The sequence below is a fragment of the Zootoca vivipara genome, chromosome 13 (genome assembly GCF_963506605.1).
Source record: "Zootoca vivipara chromosome 13, rZooViv1.1, whole genome shotgun sequence".
Lineage (NCBI taxonomy): Eukaryota > Metazoa > Chordata > Lepidosauria > Squamata > Lacertidae > Zootoca > Zootoca vivipara.
This window is the reverse complement of record NC_083288.1, coordinates 21,391,103-21,409,104: the sequence shown is the minus strand read 5'-3', so window position 1 is coordinate 21,409,104 and position 18,002 is coordinate 21,391,103. Positions and strand designations below refer to the sequence as shown.

Below are 18,002 nucleotides of genomic sequence, written 5' to 3'. Positions count from 1 at the left end.
GAATAATCATTGGGATGGTTGTGGTTAAGCATAGAAACTTCTGTTTTTGTGGTGAAAGCCATTCAGCCATAAAAGTCTATATTTTGGTCCTCTATATCCCTGAAGTATCATTAGCAGCATTGCATGAGAGGCTTTGAATGGTTATTTAACTGGAGACTCTCATCCAAACGCATTTGATTATGTCCTCTTATATTCAAGGCCTAAGGCCTGATGTAGAATTTAAGTTTGCTAAACTGAACCATGGATCAGCTTGAGCCAGTGCCACATTTTGCCAGGCAACCAGGCTACCTAATCTGTCTTGCTAGAATCTCATTTGTCCTACTTAACCTGTGGCCACTGATAACCCAGTCCTGGTTATGCTATATTATATGTGATGCAATACAGTGTCATAAGAAAACATGGCAGCTGTGACTGGGGCACCAGAGATCATTGGGACCAACAGAAAAAAGGTATGTGGGAATGTGAGGGCAACAACAGAGGGGGGTGAGAATTGGGAAAGAAGTAGCAGCTCAGCATGTTGGGCATTTGACCAGCCTAATCTGGCCTGTGAATTTAAGGAATGAGGCCCTCATAGCTGGATGGGTTCTGGGCATATGATCTTACTTGAAACCTTTGAATACTATTCTTGCCTCTTGTTCTCTACTCCAGCGAGAAGATGAAAAAGTGTTGAAGCTAGTCCAGAAGAAATTCTGTGCCAGCGGACCATTTAGTGGTAAGGCGATGGCTAATAGCAGGAGCCAAGCAGCGCACCATATTGTACGTGACACCAACCATTCTGGGAAACAGCACTTGCACTGTCAGTTTCTGCAGGCAGGTGTCCTTTTTAGGATTTAGATGTTTGAAATAACTTGATATTTACTACTAAGCCTGAAGTTCTAGTTTTTCATTATTTTCCTTCTTACAGTCTGCATGTTTTAACTAGGAAGATTGTAATCTGCCTTTAAATTTTCTTTACAATGTGTACTCGGTGCTATGTGTATCCAGAACATTTCTGGAAGGCAGTAGAAATGGATTTACACAGTGTTTCCCCCTCCCCCTGCACATGCAACTCTAGTGTAGAATGGATTCAATATTGCAGATACTGCACTCAGCTGCTCCGTTGCCACACATATTTGACAAATCACATATTTAGGCCTTGTTAGGCATGTAGTTGGTAGGTATCTGAGTGCTTATTTATCACAGAGTTAGAAAGGACAAAAAAAAACACCTTTTAGCATAATCTGTGCTGGACAGCAGAGTCATCAATGCACGCAATCAATATTACAGCTCCACTTCAGGAAGGAGCCTTTAGTGCAGGAGTAGCTAACCAGTGGACTTCCATATTTTGCTGGACTAAAACTCTCATAATCCCTGACCATTGGCCATGCTGCTGGGACTGATTGGAACTGGAGTCCAGTATCTGGAGGGCCATGGGTTGGTCACCCTTGCTTCAAATAGCACCGGATTACTGATGCAAGCAAGTAAAACCATGTGTTCCAGGAGAAAGCACATAACAAAAAGGCAAACAAACCACTGGCTCCTCCTAGATGAGGATGGAGAGATTACTTTTTGGTGGCAAATATAACGGTCAGACACTGGGTTTGAAAGAGACTCGTTCAACCTGTCTCCTGAAGGAACTTGGAGGATATTCTAGTTGTGGTAGTCCCTTTCTAGAAGAGAAGTAAGAGAACCCACCTTATAGAAAATCTAGTGAAGGAGGCACAACTATATACTCTTAAGCTAAGCTATCTTCACTGTTCCAGAACTTCATACCTCTCACTAGTTCAAAACATTCATTGATTTTCAAGATTATATTTGCTAACAGTCAGCTTTTGTAGCCTTATACCTGCAGCTATCTATAACTGCTTCCATTTCTACTTACCTTTTTATTGTAGAGTGTAATTATGTCCCTATTCAACCTTTCTTTTTCTAAGCTGAGCAGATTAAGCTCTCATATTTGTCCTAGCGATGTACTTCCTTCCTATGACAATTTTGTTTGCTGCTCTTGAAAATACAAGATTTCTTTCATATTCATTACCAGACTGAACGTAAGAGTTCTTCTAAGCATTCATGAGCAGAATTGAATAGTTTTGTAGAGTTTATGCAGGAGCATATATTTTCTAAGCTTTTTGTGCAGCTTTCATTGCTTGAAAACTATGGTGGTTGAATAGCTTTATGAATATTTTCCAAAGGAAAGTAATGAATAATTGGAATGTTTCACTATTTTCCCAATCCCAGGAGTAGCTTGCTAAATGAACTCAGTGGGATAGCACTGAACTTTCCGTGGTTCTGCTCAAGCAGCTGTTTGCTCAGGTTGACAGAGGCAAGAGCAGCCCTGAGAAATTTTTCACACATTCTCACACAAACATATAACCATACTGTGTTTCCTCCTCACATTTGTCTCCCTTCTGTGTAGTTACTTTTAATAGCTAAACATTAGAACCATCTGGGATGTGTGAAAGGATAACCATTCAGTTGTCGCATTGATGCATTGGCACCAGAGCACCCTTGCTTTCCAAGTTCGCTTGCTTAAAAGGGTGCAGGCCTCACTTGAACTGCTACCACACGGTTCTGACTTTTAGCAAGTGTTGCACTGCCTAATCCAAGCCCAATATGGCTAAATGTGTGTGTTTAAAGGAGCAATTCTTAATATAAATAGTTCATGCCTAGCTTTTAATGACACCTCCACCTTCAAAGTGACTGGAAAAAGACAGTCCTTGCCAGCAGGCTCATAACTCAAAAGACATAAAGGAAAAGGATGAGGAGGGAAGAGGGAAATGAGTAAACTTTGACACCAGTTCCTAGTTTCGTAGTACAGTGGTACCTCTACTTACGAATAACTACTTATGAATGTTTCTACTTACGAACGGAGCTCTGTCCGCCATCTTGGGTGCAGTTTAGATAGGATTTTTTTCTACTTACGAATTTTTAGATAGGGTTGCTTCGACTTACGAATTTTTTCTCCCAATCCATTCCTATGGGATTCGACTTACATTTTTTTTTTTACTTACGAATGTGCGTTCAGAACGCATTAAATTTGTAAGTAGAGGTACCACTGTACTACTGTAATGACCCACCGGAATGGGAACAGTTCAGGGAGTGGAGGAGCCAAATGGAGTTCCTGTCCCAGCAGAGCTAACAGAGTGGCCATTTCCCATCTCTCTCGGCTGCAGCCTGATGAAATGGCTGCTGCCAAGTGACAGTTGAGGAAGGGAGCTGGCATGTCAGCAGAGCCCATGGAATGGTCCTGCTTCATATCTCTCCCTCGGTTACAGTCTGTAGGAAGTCAATCAATGCTGAACTTGAGAACTATTGTTCTGAAATATAAGTCATAGATCTCCAAAGTGCTCTTCAGATTTTTATTTTTTAAAAAAGGAACTTAGATATTTTCTCTTTGCAGAATCATTGCATTGATACTGTACAAATGTGCTGACTTGGAGCAGCTGTGAGTTTAAAGCGATAAAAGGGGTGTTTCCGTGGGGCTGGGCAGTTTGCCATACCATGCCTTGTTCTGTCAGGCATTCTTCTCTTTTTTTCATATAGGGGATGATAACCCTCAGTGGATGATACCCATCAGCATCTGTACAAGTGAAGACCCAACCCATGCCAAAATGCAAGTGTTGATGGACAAGCCCGAGTTGACGTTGGTTTTGAAAGACGTGAAGCCAGAGCAGTGGGTGAAGGTGAGCAGAAAGGGGAGACAGTCTTTTGAATCAACCTGGCAGACTGTCCAAATGTGTCAGCACCTTGATTGGCCAGCACACTGGTCTAAGATGCGTATTCTTGCAGCATGTTATGGTCTTGTTACCTTAAAGTTGTGCTGCTTCACAACCCAAACACCAGGACTATGGAAGTGTCCTGAGTCCTTCTGGCTGATAAAGTTATAGTAGCAGCTGTTGTCTGAAAAAGTAGCTATAAATCAGAGATACTACCGGTATATGAACTAATTTTTAATTGTGGATTTCAGAAGAGAAGAGGTGCTTGTTTGTTTGTTTGTTTGATTGTAAGGCCATTCTATCCAGGTCGCTTACAAACATATAACACATATCACAATTCCATTATAATATAAAGTGCAAAGTTAGTATATTAGAATAACAAAAATGCCAGCTAGCAGTAACAGTTAAAACATCATTCAGCCCAACATAAGCAAAACCATTTTTTAATAAAAAAAATCTAATAATCAGCTGTGAAACCAACATTCCAAAATACTAGCGGGGATCATACCAAAATAATTTTAAAATCCAGATATACTTACTTCATAAAATGTATTATGTTGATCGAGAGGGGTTTTTTTTGCAGTCAATTTTTTTTCTTTTACAAAGAGGATTACCAAAAAAGTTGAAACAAGTATGTCTTCAAAACCTTTTTGGTGGCAGGGACATTACTTGGATGGAGTTCCAGAAGTAGGAGTCCATAATCTTCACTTAAGTTAAATGATGCGAAGTTAGGATATATCCATGAACATGCAAGTTGCCTTGGTTTATAATTTTGGATTGTTAAGGTGTTCCTTCTCTAAGGTGTCAGAGGCTGGGAAAAGATTGTTGAGGCTCTGTGAATGTTGGCACAGTTAATATAAATATGCAGATAGGACAAGGACAGTGGTAATGGAATTGCTGAATGAATGTCACTTACTATCGAGGCTGATTATTTCTGGCTTTGAAGCTTGCCATTCCAGTCCCTTTGTTTCCAGGTGATTCTCCCTGGAGGGGCAGCAAACATCCTGGAGGGCAGCAAACTAAGCATGTTTCAGCATCCTCCAACAGCACCAAGTATGATTATGTGTACATACTATTCAGTGTGGGCACAAGACACAGACTTTCTAATCCCCTCTTACCTCATAGCAATACTGAAATAATGATCTCTCACACCAGAGGTTTTCAACCTTTTTGAGTCCACGACTCCCTTGACCAACTACATCCTTTCTGCGGCAACCCTGTGGGGCTCAGGAGCCCAGTTATGTCACCCCTTGCTTGCAAAGCTGGCTGCCTCTCACCCTTTTTGAAACACCTTCTCTTGTGGAGTGTTCCCTCAGCCTGTTCTCCTTGGGAGTGCTCTAGGCAGCCACTGCTGCTGTCCCTGGTCTCTGAGCTGTTCCCCCCACCCCACCCCCAAGAGAGGTTCCTCCTCATACTGCCCCACAGGAGCTTGTAGCCAGGGCTGCTGTGACAAACAGCTGTACTACCAGTGATATAAAATAATTGCCTGGTTCTGTTCTCCCTGTTTGACTCGAATACATTGAAGGGTAATTTGGGGGCCGTGGATTTGTTTCTTGATTATCTTCTGTAAACTGCTGACTGAATTTCCCCATTCTATATTTTCAGCTGAACCTGGGAACGGTAGGGTTTTACCGTACACAATACAGTTCTGACATGCTGGAGAGTTTGCTCCCAGCTATCCGTGACCTCTCCTTACCCCCTGTGGACAGGTTGGGGCTGCAGAATGATCTTTTTTCTTTGGTAAGTGATTGCCTGTCTTTCCTCTTCACTAACCTGATTCCCCCCCTTTTTTCCCCCTGTGGCAGCAGATTGCTTCCGTTGCTGTAGAAATGTCTCCCCAAAGTTAGGTGCTATTTCTGGAAGTACAGCATCTTTGCAGTTAATGAATTTGGCATCTTGTTAGTGAGGTGTGTAGGTTTCACCTCAGCGTGATCAAGCAAAGGCCCCGTAGCCCCAGCTGGCCATAATGTTGTTTTCCTGCAAGAGAATATTTTACTTTAAGCTAATAGCCTGAGGAATGTGTTTAAACTTAGATAACCAGTATTCTGAAACATGAATAAATTATGCAAATGAATTATCAAGTGGAAGGTCCTGATTTCATTTCTACTTTTTTGAATAGGTGATTCCTTTGTAGTATCTTGAGCTGCTTTTGATATTCACTTCATTTTCAAAAGCAGTTAGCCAAGTGCTGAGACTGGTTTCATGTTTCTTTGACTCCTGGCCACTATGTTTGTTTTGGCTAATTTTGCATTATTTTTTTGCTGCTTCTGCTTGTGGGGAGGTGCTATACAAAGCACAGAAGCTCCACTCTGATCTAGGGGTCTCTCGGGTTCTCACTTGAGCAGTGCCTAGCATTTAGAATCTGCTTGCTACAACTACACTTCTAACAAGTGTTAGAAATTTACTTCATAGAAAGAGCTGGTGCTGAATTTTGTGCCTAGTACTAAACTGTGCCCTTTTGCAAGCAGTTGCAGATATGTGAAATAAGCACAGCCATGTCAGTGCCATAGATTCCCCACACACCCTGATCTCCTGGTTTCAGAGGGTTTTTTTTTATGTCAGAGGATATGAAATGGAAGGATTTGCAAAACAAATCTGTGGGTGATTTTCCTTGCTGTGTTTTCCCTTGAGAAACAGGGATAGATTGATTCTGGTTAATTTTAACAAAAAGTTCGAATGTAGATAACATGCCTTTTAAATTTGAGAATGGTAAAGAGAATACAAGAGTGATTTACTTGGGTGGGTGTAATGTCTCCTTTTTAAACCAGCACTTTTTAAACTTAACATGATCATTAAGCCTTTTCCTGCACATAAATTTATCTGCTGACAAATAGTTTTACAGCGGATTCTGGGGTGAGCACTGCTCAAGCCTTTTGAACTTTGCAGTAATCCTAAATGATTTGTGAGTGTGAGCACACTTCTATGGGCTGAGTTCACTAGCCGCAGACATTCACAAATCGCTGTGAGTGAGGACCTCTAGCAAGAAGAGTCTCCAGCTAAGCTCACTCACACTGAAGTTTGGAGATAATAGAAATGGCAAGAACCACCTTCATACAACAGTCCAAATGAGAGAAATACCTACTTTTTGTCAGGAACGTCTTGTCATGTTCCAGTTTGTCAGAAGGATACTGACAAGCTGGAACGTGTCCAGAGGAGGGCAACCAAAATGGTCAAAGGCCAGGAAACGATGCCTTATGAGGAACCTTAGGGAGCTGGGTATGTTTAGCCTGGAAAAGAGAAGGTTAAGGGGTGATATGATAGCCATGTTCAAATATATAAAAGGATGTCATATAGAGGAGGGAGAAAGATTGTTTTCTGCTGCTCCAGAGAAGCGGACACGGAGCAATGGATTTAAACTACAAGAAAGAAGATTCCACCTAAACATTAGGAAGAACTTCCTGACAGTAAGAGCTGTTTGGCAGTGGAATTAGCTGCCAAGGAGTGTGGTGGAGTCTCCTTCTTTGGAGGTCTTTAAGCGGAGGCTTGACAGGCATATGTCAGGAATGCTTTGATGGTGTTTCCTGCTTGGCAGGGGGTTGGACTGGATGGCCCTTGTGGTCTCTTCCAGCTCTATGATTCTATGATTCTACTTATTTTAGAAGTTTTCCACATGTCAGAGGACTTTAGAAAGTGGGTTTGTGGACAGTACAAATAGAGGCGCTTTAGTTAGGAAGCCAATATTTGTACATGATAATAAATGCATCTTTTTCAGCCGCTAGAGACTTGAAAGCATCATGAAATCAGTAGAAGTGCAACTTCATCACTAGACTTTAGTGTTAGGGGCATAGTGGCAAAGTGCAGCGAGCTTACCTCTCTACCTTTTCCTATTGTTGCAGTGGAACATTGGCAATGGTGGGCAAGTTGTAGTTTAAGGATGGTTGTTTGCCATTACTGATTTCACTGAGAAATACTTAAGAAGCTTTAGAACCCTAGGCACTCTTGCCTCACAGAGTTAAGCAGTGCCTCTGACACAAGCCAAGCCAATTCCTGACAAATGAGTGAGTGTGTGTTACAGAACAGATTGCCCAGCAGCAGGTTATCTGTCACCAAGATCACATTGTGGGCAGGAAGCAGCTGGGATTTCTGTCCAAAAGACCATCCGGTAGGAAGACAAAATGGGCAAGGAAAGCCAGGAGCCAGGGTTGAGTAAGGTAGCTCTGCCTAGTCCAGCATCTTATATTCAGTAGTGCCCAGCTAGATGCTGCTTCTTGGCAGGCCCCCCCCCCTGTGGTATCCTAGGAACCCTGTGAGGTAGGTTAGACTGAGACACTGACTGGCCCACGGTCACCCAGCAAACTTCATGAATCCTGGTCTCCCAGATCTCTCATGAATCTGTCTAATCTCTTTTTAATGCCATCTAAGCTAGTGACCAGAATACCATCCGCTGGAGGTAAATTCCATAAACTAATTGTGAGTGCTACATTCTTGCATCTGTCCTGAACCTACTGCAGATCCATTCCATTAGGAGACACCAAAGTGCAGAATTATGAGACAGAAGAAAATTCTGTTTCCCTTTTTACATTTGTTTTATAATTTATTAAACCTCTTTCATAGCCCCTTTTAGGGGCTTGATTTGATCCCTCTGGAATTATATTGGGCTGGGAACCAGTTATTTATAATTAGAGAATGAAATATCCTGCAAAAGAAAGAAGGCATGGTTAGTCTTCCAGGCTAGTCACATGGCTGGAAACCAACTCTGTATCCCAACTAGAACACACTGATTCCAGTCTCATGTGAAGTAGCGCTGTCCTTTCTCTGCCCCTGCCTCCTGCAAAAGGTGCAGTCAACATCCGTTCTCCAGATACGAGGAAGAAACACAAAAGAGCTTTCTCTTTTGCGGTAAGCCTTAATTCATTTTGGTTTGGGAGATGAGTGTAACTTGTTTCTTTTCCTCTCTCAGGCCCGAGCTGGAATTATTAGCACTGTAGAGGTTCTAAAAGTCATGGAAGCATTTGTGAATGAGCCCAACTATACCGTATGGAGCGACCTGAGCTGTAACCTGGGGATTCTCTCGACTCTCTTGTCCCACACAGACTTCTATGAGGAGATCCAGGCGTTCGTCCGTGATATATTTTCACCCATAGGAGAGAAGCTGGGCTGGGACCCCAGACCTGGCGAGGGTATGGAAGTTTCTCTGCTGTGAGATTTCAACACTATGAATCTTTGCCCTGCCAGTTTCACTGTGCCTGAATAGACTTCCAGAGGCTTACATCAGTGGTGGGGGAATATTTCAGCCTTTCAGCTTATTTATGCGCAGCAGGGGTCCTGATTTGGCTCACAAGGCTGTTTTCCCAAAGTCACACCCACCTGTACCACACCTGAGGTTGCATATGAAAGCTCCATTGCTGGAGTTTAGGAAGAGGAAGACTAGCAAGCATTTTGTAGAAGCAAGGTCACAAACAAAGCCCTGACTCCAAGCCCTGATTTTTGATGAACTGGTAATATTATGTCCTTTTCAGTTAGATTTCGTGACACCCCCCCCCATTCCAGTAATAAATGCTGCTAATCCTTTAAAAATAAACATACTTTCTTGTTTTTTTCATCAGGCCATCTAGATGCACTTCTGAGGGGTTTAGTTCTGGGCAAGCTAGGAAAAGCCGGCCATAAGGCAACTGTGGAAGAAGCTCGGCGCCGGTTTAAGGACCACGTGGAAGGGAAGCACATCCTCTCCGCTGATCTGAGAAGTCCTGTAGGTTGCATTAAGAAATCCTTTTCTCCTTAAAGGATCTGTATTCTCTCCCCCCTCCCCCCGTCCTTTGCATCCCTTGCCTGAATACAAATCCTGTCTTTTATACAGTGTTGAGTAACCATGTAAGTTTCCTGCATGGTTGGCCAATAAGTTTCCTTGAGCAGCTGCTAAATATATCTATTTAGAAGTTTTTAGTTGTACAAGCAGAACATATACTGATTGCATTGGGCAAGTTCACATGCTTCCAGTGGTTTCTGAAATTCCTGGGCACAGTTTGGAGGGGCAGCAGGGTGAAATCTAAAAGTGAGGATGCATTAAAACTGGATGGTAGTAAATGTGCTCCTTGAGAAATTGATTTTAAATCGTTTTAAAATCATTCTTTCCAGGTATATGTAACTGTTTTGAAGCACGGTGACAGTACAACCTTAGACACTATGCTAAAGGTTAGTGTGTTCTTTGCATTTTTGTGCATGAAAAAATACAGGGAAGAATCCATCTATAAATGAATGTGATGAGCCCAGGTCAGTAATGCATTAATGATCAAGGGCACAGGTGGTTTGAATATTTGGCATTTTGATAGTGCATGCTTTTTTGTTCTGTCCCATGGGAACAGTAGTTGCCCTTAATAATGCTCACTTAAATTCAGCAAGAGAGATCTTTAAATGCTCTTGAACCTCTCTCATTGAAATGAATGGGATTAAAAAGCACCATTTGTTACACAGGTGGGCGCACACAAATTGAAATAATTCTTTTTGAATTTAGTCCTATTAATATTAATCCTTCAAAATGGGTAAGATATCAGTACCATAAATTCAATTAAATATAAAGCCTAGAAGATTCACAATGTCCCTGGGAGTGTTGTAATCATGTCTACGAAGTTGACAGAAAGAGCTTGCAAGTCATAACCAAATGGTTATTTTTCTGTTGGCGGCTTTGGTTTTCTTAATAACCATAGAGCAATGAGCAACTACCCTGGATTCTGGCCCATCCCATTTCATAGAAATAGTGCTTTGGGCTATAATGGCCTATGACCACCTATTAATTCCAGTGGCCACCAAAACACTCCATAGCAACTGTTTCCACAGGTGGTTCATGTGCTGGGAGAGCAAATTGCTTTGTAGTGTTCAGAGGAGGATGCAAAAGTTTTTTTAAGAATGGGTTTTTCCTGATACTCTTGCACTGTATGGCAGAGCTGTTGAAGTTTGCCATGTTCTGTGTCCCCCCCCACCCCAATCTTTTCCAGTTGCTTCAGCTTTTTTTCACAGGAAGATTATTCATCCCTCAGATCATACCTAGTGGCTTTTCTTATACCTTGCAGCCAGCTGTATTTGCTCCTGCAGGAGAGCTCCGATCTAAGTAACATGTTACCCCTATATGAAGGGCCTGGCCAGGAACACACTTCAAAAAAAGACAAGTAGTTCAGTTAAATATAGGTAGCACTGCAGGTTATTTGGAAATGGCTCTCATTTCACCACCGTGTGGAGCTAGGCTGCCTCCTAGTGGCTCTGTTGCCATATCAAAAGTGCAGTTATTCGGAAGTGTGGCCTCTGTTTGACCCCCACTAAACTAAGTGGCAAATATTCCTGTGTGGATTACCCGTTGGCCATGCTCCCAGAGGCTGAGCAGGTTTGCCAGTGTACCACATGTCAGGTTTCTAATTTATCTTCATTGGCTTGAGCTTGAAGCAGAGAGGGTGATTGCTCGTGGCAGAGAAAGAGCCTTGTCACTTGCTCTGTGTTTGATTTCTTTCAGCTCCACAAGCAAGCTGATATGCAGGAAGAAAAGAACCGAATAGAACGTGTACTTGGTGCAATATCTCAGCCAGAGTTAATACAGAAAGTTCTCACTTTTGCACTTTCAGTGAGTAACCAACAAAATGCTCAGTTGTGTGTGTCCCATGCATCAGCAGTTGCATAAACATGGAATTACCGGGTGCTTGTTTCGAGATCCTGAGAATCTTGGTTTACATTTTTTATTTTTATGGTTTCTATCATACACATCAAAATCAGTGTACAGTGGTACCTTGGTTCTCAAACTTAATCCGTTTTGGAATTCACTTCCAAAACGAAAGCATTCCAAAACCAAGACTTTCCCGTAGAAAGCAATGCAAAATGGATTAATCGGTTCCAGACTTTTAAAAACAACCCCTAAAACAGCAATTTAACATGAATTTTACTATCTAATGAGACCACTGATTCATAAAATGAAAGCAATAAACAATGTACTGCAGTCACACAATCAGTAGCTGAACTGGGTTCCACACAGTCACAAAAAAGCTACAAAAGTGCAAAATTTATGTGGAGTGCCTTATCTGAGTGGATGGAGCAGCCGAGTAATTTCGTTGTTCCCGCAGGGGGGCAATGACAATAAAGATTATCTTATCTTATCTTTTTAAAAAAAACAACAGACCTCAGCGTAACACTCGGCACTCAAAACAGTGCATGCTTGGCTTCCGAAAACAGTTCGCAAAACGGAACACTTAACTCCTGGGTTTACAGTGTTTGGGTTCCAAGTTGTTTGAGTACCAAGGTGTTTGAGTACCGCTGTACCACAAATACATATTATACATTCCTAAATGATTACTGGTATTCTCACAAGACTCAAAATCCTCACACCACAGCACAAGACCTCATTTTTTAGAAAAGTTAGTTAACGTTGGCTTGGAACATATATGCACAGCTTGATGACAAAGAAACCAAAGGGAAATTGAGCAGCAATTGGTACATCACTTGCCCTGCATATCTCCCAAAGCAAGGAGAAGCCATAAAATTAATGCAAAATAAGCTGAAAAGAAAGAGACAGAGGGAGGAGCAATGACACAAAGCTGTGAGAGCTGTAAAGAGTTCAAAGCAGGTTCAGAGTGATTGGCCTCCCTGCCCATGTATTTTTTCAGAATTGGATCACACATCAGGCATATGTTAATATCTTCCTCTTGATCTCTGAGAACTAGCAACTTGTTAAACTAAAGACAATGTGTGTGATAGTGGTAGGCTTGCACTAGTAGTTTACTGTGGTTTACTGCTTAGTGTTCCATTGTTGGCTGGTTGATGTGTGGCCACTGATACCTTGGAAGATTAATCAGTGGTTGCTACTGTTTTCATCAGGATGCTTGAAAGAAGCTGGATTGCCTAGGGGTAGAATATTCAGTCTAAATGCAGAGACGTGTGGGATACTTGCAGCTTCACAGTACAGGCCTAAATGACAGAGAAATAGCAATAATTGCATCTCCTCTGGAATGGCCATGTGACCATTACAGAATTGAAATATTTACTGCTGAAACTGGCTGTAGGAATAGTCCGTTGCTGTTAGAATGCCCCCCTGCTCCACAGCATGGTTGATTAATACACATGGGGGTGCCACCAAAACAACCATCCCATGCCATTCCCCTTCTGCTTCTAACATCTAGTTATAGCAGTGAACACAGTGCAACAGTAAGGCCCAAGAGGCCTGGCTAGTACTGCCATCAACGGAGGGTGTGTCCTGGAAGACTTCCTAGGATCCTTTGCAACACAGAGAAGCAGGCAAGTCGCTATGGAGTGAGTTAAATGAAGCAAGAATATCTGAATACTGCATCCCCAGACTAGTTAAGTAGGCAAGCTGGTGCTGCAGCTGCGCATAATGGCATCTCTTGGATGGTGTGTGGGGTACTTAAATGTGGATTCAAGGTTGCTAGAATTACCTGCAATTTCTCACTCCATTTTCAGGAAGAGGTACGTCCTCAGGACACAGTATCTGTCATTGGTGGAGTGGCCGGAGGCAGCAAGCAGGGCAGGAAAGCTGCCTGGAAGTTTGTCAGAGACAACTGGGAGGAACTTTATAATCGCTACCAAGGAGGGTTCTTAATATCCCGGCTAATAAAGGTGCGTGCACAAAGTGTTTTGACTACAGCAGTCATTGAAAATATGAGGCTTTAAAAAGTCCCCTCCCTTCCTGATTTATTGTGCATTCCTTGTTTTCCAGCTATCGGTGGATGGATTTGCAATTGACAAAATGGCTGCAGAGGTTAAGGTAAGGCAGTCTGATCTGCATCTTGGCTGATGGCATTGCCAGGGCTTGTGCATTTAGAGGCCAATGAAGGGGTGATATGCCTGACCTCATTCCTCTGTGCGCACTGTTGGGGCATCCTCATTGTGGGAGGGAATAGGGGCAAGGACAAATATAGGTCAGAGCAAAGTATTCTAGAACTCTCTTTCCTGACTCAGCATTCTCCAGATAAATAAAATCAAATGTGCAAAGAAGCCAATCGATGTGAATTGATTTTGTCTTACGTAAGGGTTGAATGACCAAACCCCTAAGCAGGTAGTTGAAGGAAATTGCCATGGTTACTGACTTTTGACTTTTTCTTTAAAAAAACCTGTCAGTTTTAAGCACGTTACACTATAGGGGGAGTTCTTTTCCCCAGGGGTGTGCTGCAGAGGGATTAATTGGCTAGCATATCACAATGAGGGGTGCACAGAATAGTTGGGGCCATAAACCACTGTCACTCAAAAGTGTTGCGACATTTAAGTTGCCTGTTGCACTGTTCTACTGCCCGTGGTGGCGGTCGCCGCAACTCCAGACTCGTCCGCGACTGGACCTTACGGTCAGGGGTCCCTTTACCTTTAGCTTTTTAAAGGTAGGATTTAGCTGTCTCAGATAACACAGAGAAATATAATAATAATAATAATAATAATAATAATAATAATAATAATAATAATAAAAAATAATTTATTATTTATTCCCCAGCCACTCTGGGCGGCTCCCAATAGAACATTAAAAACACAATAAAACATCAGACATTAAAAACTTCCCTGAACAGGGCTGCCTTCAGATGTCTTCTAAAACTCAGAGAGTTTATTTCCTTGACATCTGATAGGAGGGCGTTCCACAGGGCAGGTGCCACTACCCTCTGCCTTAGTTTGAGTCCAAATCAGAGAGAGATTTGGAGGCAATGGCATTTGGGGTTATAATAGTGATTAAGACCTAGTAAACCTCACTTGGTCTGTGGAATTGCATATTGAATGTGCTCTACATATTCTTCAGCAGTCTGCAAGGCCCCGATGAACACTGTCCTAACCTTAGCAAAGATTGATTTTGCTAATTAGTTCTGTGTAAAAACTAGCCCCATACCCACATTTCTATGTAGTTTAAATGTCCTGAGATGGATGAATATATGGCAGAATATATTTATTGTTTTGCTGTCCTCTATCCATCACCTTGGGTACTTGAAGGTGGCACTGTGATCTAAACCACTGAGCCTCTTGGGCTTGCCAATCAGAAGGTTGGCGGTTTGAATCCCCATGATGGGGTGAGGTGAGCTCCCATTGCTCTATCCCAACTCCTGCCAACCTAGCAGTTCAAAAGCACACCAGCGCAAGTAGATAAATAGGCACCGCTGCGGTGGGAAGGTTTTCTGTGTGCTCTGGTTTCCGTCATGGTGTTCCGTTGTGTCAGAAGCGGTTTAGTCATGCTGGCCACATGACCTAGAATGCTATCTGTGGACAAACGCCGGCTCCCTTGGTCTGAAAGCAAGATGAGTGCCGCAACCCCATAGTTGCCTTTGACTGGACTTAACTGTCCAGGGGTCCTTTACTTTTTTACCTACTTGAATAAGCGTAAGGACAATTTATTGTTACCCAAAAAAAGCTATCTATGGCTGCAAACTTAACACCTGCCTTTCTCCCTGTGAGTATAGGATATCTTCTCATTGTGGCAACATAGAAAAATCAAGACAATTTTAAGCAGAAACTTGCAAAAGCATTTAGTTGCCTTATAGGTAAACATGCTCTTTTGGTTGTATCCAGATACACATGCCCAACTGAGCAGTCCCCATTTTTGTAGTTAGGTTCTGCTTTTGTGCCCACCTTGTTGTTGTTGTTTTTTTAAAAAAACACACCCTAAACTTTTATTTTCTGTGGAACAGACCTCTATCCTAAGATTCAAACTTATTAAAATGACATATATGGAACTCCCAGTGGATGTTGTTTCGTTTTATATAGGCTTTCTTTGAGAGTCACCCGGCTCCGTCAGCTGAGCGCACCATCCAGCAGTGCTGTGAAAACATTCTGTTGAACGCTGCATGGCTGAAGCGCGATGCCGAAAATCTCCACCAGTACCTCCTGCAGCGCAAGGCCTCACCGACTGCTGTGTGAGCCCACCCTCACCCACCTCTGACATCCCAACTGCTGTGGCCCAACTGCCTCGGTGCGAGGAGGAGGAGCTGCTACCCGACAGCTGAATCATACGCCAAGGAAATTGGAGTCTTTTCTCAAACCAAGGGGATTGGACAATGAATGTAGTTAACTGGTTCCTGCTCACACTCCAGAACTAAATTCTATTAAAAAAAATTATCAACAATTCAGCGAAAACAGAAACACCCTGTAAATATAATGGTAATAAAATAGAGGATAACAAAACTGTGAAACTTCCTTAAGCCTTGTCAGTGGTCAAAATATTTAACACCCCTCCTTTCTTTCCACTTACTGATGATTTTTTAACCATCCCTCTCCCATTTTCTAAAAAAAAGAAGAAGAAGCAGGGAAACCAGTGGTTTCTAGGCAAGTTGAATTCTGTGGCACGTCGAGGGCAGGAGTAGGTTAATGCCTCTGAGCACGCCAGAGAGCACACTACAAGACAGCAAAAACATGTACGTGTTTTGTGGATTGGTTCAATAATGAAAGGCAGCTTGGCACACAACCCAGTGGGTAGTGCCGAGTTGGGTGTTTCTGGAGATGTCCTGTAATCTCAGATTATATTTGAAGGCTTTTAAGAGTCCTGCCCTTCCCAATCTCTTGTCTCACTATCTTTTGAGGGAAGGAGAAATCAAATATTCTGTCTCTGCCTGCCCCTCTCTTCTTTTGATTTCATTTGCTGATGTCCTTCTTAGAGATTTAAAAATAATAATACACAACCCTGTGTGAAAACATCTTTTTCAGCCACATGAAGAAAATAAAAATAAACAATTCATGCCACCTTTTTCTCATTCTTTAAATTATATCCTCCCACTGCATGCAAATAAAGATTTAGTACTGTGACTGGATCCTTCTGGGCCGCTGTTACGGCTGGCCCCCTTTATGCATAACACTGTAGTTTTTCTGAAAGACTCACCCTGTTTGAAAACCAAAACACCGCCCCTAAATTCCTTGTGACTGCAGCTTTCCAACCCCCCCTTTCTTTGGTGACGTTTGGTAATTTGATTCAGAAGCCTTAAAACTTGTACTAGCTGGCATGATGATGAAATTCTAAGTTGTGTGCCATCAGTTGCTTACCAGAGTAGCATGTTCCTGCTAACCAGATTTCAAACCCGACACCACTCCTCCCACAGACGTTTACAGTTCCCTTTTTTTAAAAAAGCACCTTTTTAAAAAGGAATTCATATTTGGTGTGGCTTTAACTGTTATTTCAGAAGGTCATCAGATACTAGCTGTCAAACTGCTTCCCTGGAAACACATTTTTTGTGCTATTGTTTTAAAAGAAAAACAAAAGGAAAAAATTCAGACAAGTTGGCGTTAATAAAAAGGAAAGTCAATGTGAAACTGAAGAGTCTTGGTTTTGGTATGTGTGTGTTGGTGGAAAAGCTGGAAACCTTTTTTTGTACGTAGCGTGGACTGTCTCGCCATGACACTATCCGCTTTGATGGGCTGTAATATGCAAGGATAAGGGTCTTCCCTATGTATCTTTAATTCTGCTGTCACTTGGAATGCTTCAGAGCCAGAGGTCACTCTGCAATGCCACAAAGTCAGGTGGCTGCTTCATGTGAGAGGTCTTGGGTGTCATTAATGGTAGCATAGGTGGAATAAAGTACATTTAACCTATGGGGCACAAAGTATTGGGACATTCTCTTGCACAAGCCCCATTGAAATAATTCAGCTCTTTGACAGCTCCTATTGATGTCAGTAGGGCTTCTGTGGGGGAAATTTACAATGGTTTGTGCTTCATTTTAATTAGCAAGCGTTATTTTTTTATTTTTTTTGCATTTCATTTTAATGGAGCTTGCACAGAAGAACTGCTTAGTGGATTGTGCTATTTGCACTTTTTTCTGTTACAATATATGAAACTTAAATAATAACTTACCCCATGGATTTCAGTAAAATCTAAATTCAGCCAGCAAGTCTAGATCCAGCTACATGTATTGGATCATCCACATGCCAGGTCCTAGAGTCCTGCCGCCTCCTTCACAAAGCCTACTAAGTGCTTCTGCACCTTTGGGAAGGAGGAGGGCAGGCTCTAGGACCCTGCCAGAGTCCTCTCTCCTTCCCAAAGCCCTGCACCTCGCTTACTGCTAGGGCTCTGGGATGCTTCCAGAGCCCTCACACCGCCTTCCAAAAGGGAAGTACTGTAAACCCATTATTGCAGCTTTGCGCAGGTGTGTGTGGGGGGAAAATATTTAAATGGAGAGAGGGTTTCCTCCTATCTCCATTTATTTATTTCGTAACACACACAAACACCTCATAAAGCTGTGATGGCATAAGTAAAATAAGCATAAGAAGCGGGTTACCTATATTCCATGTGACGATTCTGTTCTGGCTGCCACTGTGGTGGTTTGTTTGTATGGAAGCTGTCTCACAGAAATGCAGGGATAACTAACCTTTGGTTCAGATGCCTGATCTGGCCCCTCAAACAAACGCTTTTGACACCCT

At 42.4% G+C, this 18,002-nt stretch overlaps 1 protein-coding gene across 1 annotated transcript in view; it reads left to right on the top strand.

Moving 5' to 3' along the window:
- The window catches only part of NPEPPS (aminopeptidase puromycin sensitive), a 73,059-nt gene extending 56,156 nt beyond the window's left edge, over positions 1 to 16,903 (top strand). The window contains exons 14-23 of the mRNA XM_035134220.2: positions 649 to 712; positions 3,523 to 3,662; positions 5,301 to 5,435; positions 8,596 to 8,815; positions 9,242 to 9,384; positions 9,771 to 9,827; positions 11,137 to 11,244; positions 13,089 to 13,244; positions 13,345 to 13,392; positions 15,363 to 16,903. Coding sequence (XP_034990111.2) covers positions 649 to 712; positions 3,523 to 3,662; positions 5,301 to 5,435; positions 8,596 to 8,815; positions 9,242 to 9,384; positions 9,771 to 9,827; positions 11,137 to 11,244; positions 13,089 to 13,244; positions 13,345 to 13,392; positions 15,363 to 15,515 — 1,224 coding nt within the window. The 3' untranslated portion in view covers positions 15,516 to 16,903. The remainder of the gene's footprint in view (positions 1 to 648; positions 713 to 3,522; positions 3,663 to 5,300; positions 5,436 to 8,595; positions 8,816 to 9,241; positions 9,385 to 9,770; positions 9,828 to 11,136; positions 11,245 to 13,088; positions 13,245 to 13,344; positions 13,393 to 15,362) is intronic.
- Positions 16,904 to 18,002: the final 1,099 nt, after the last annotated feature.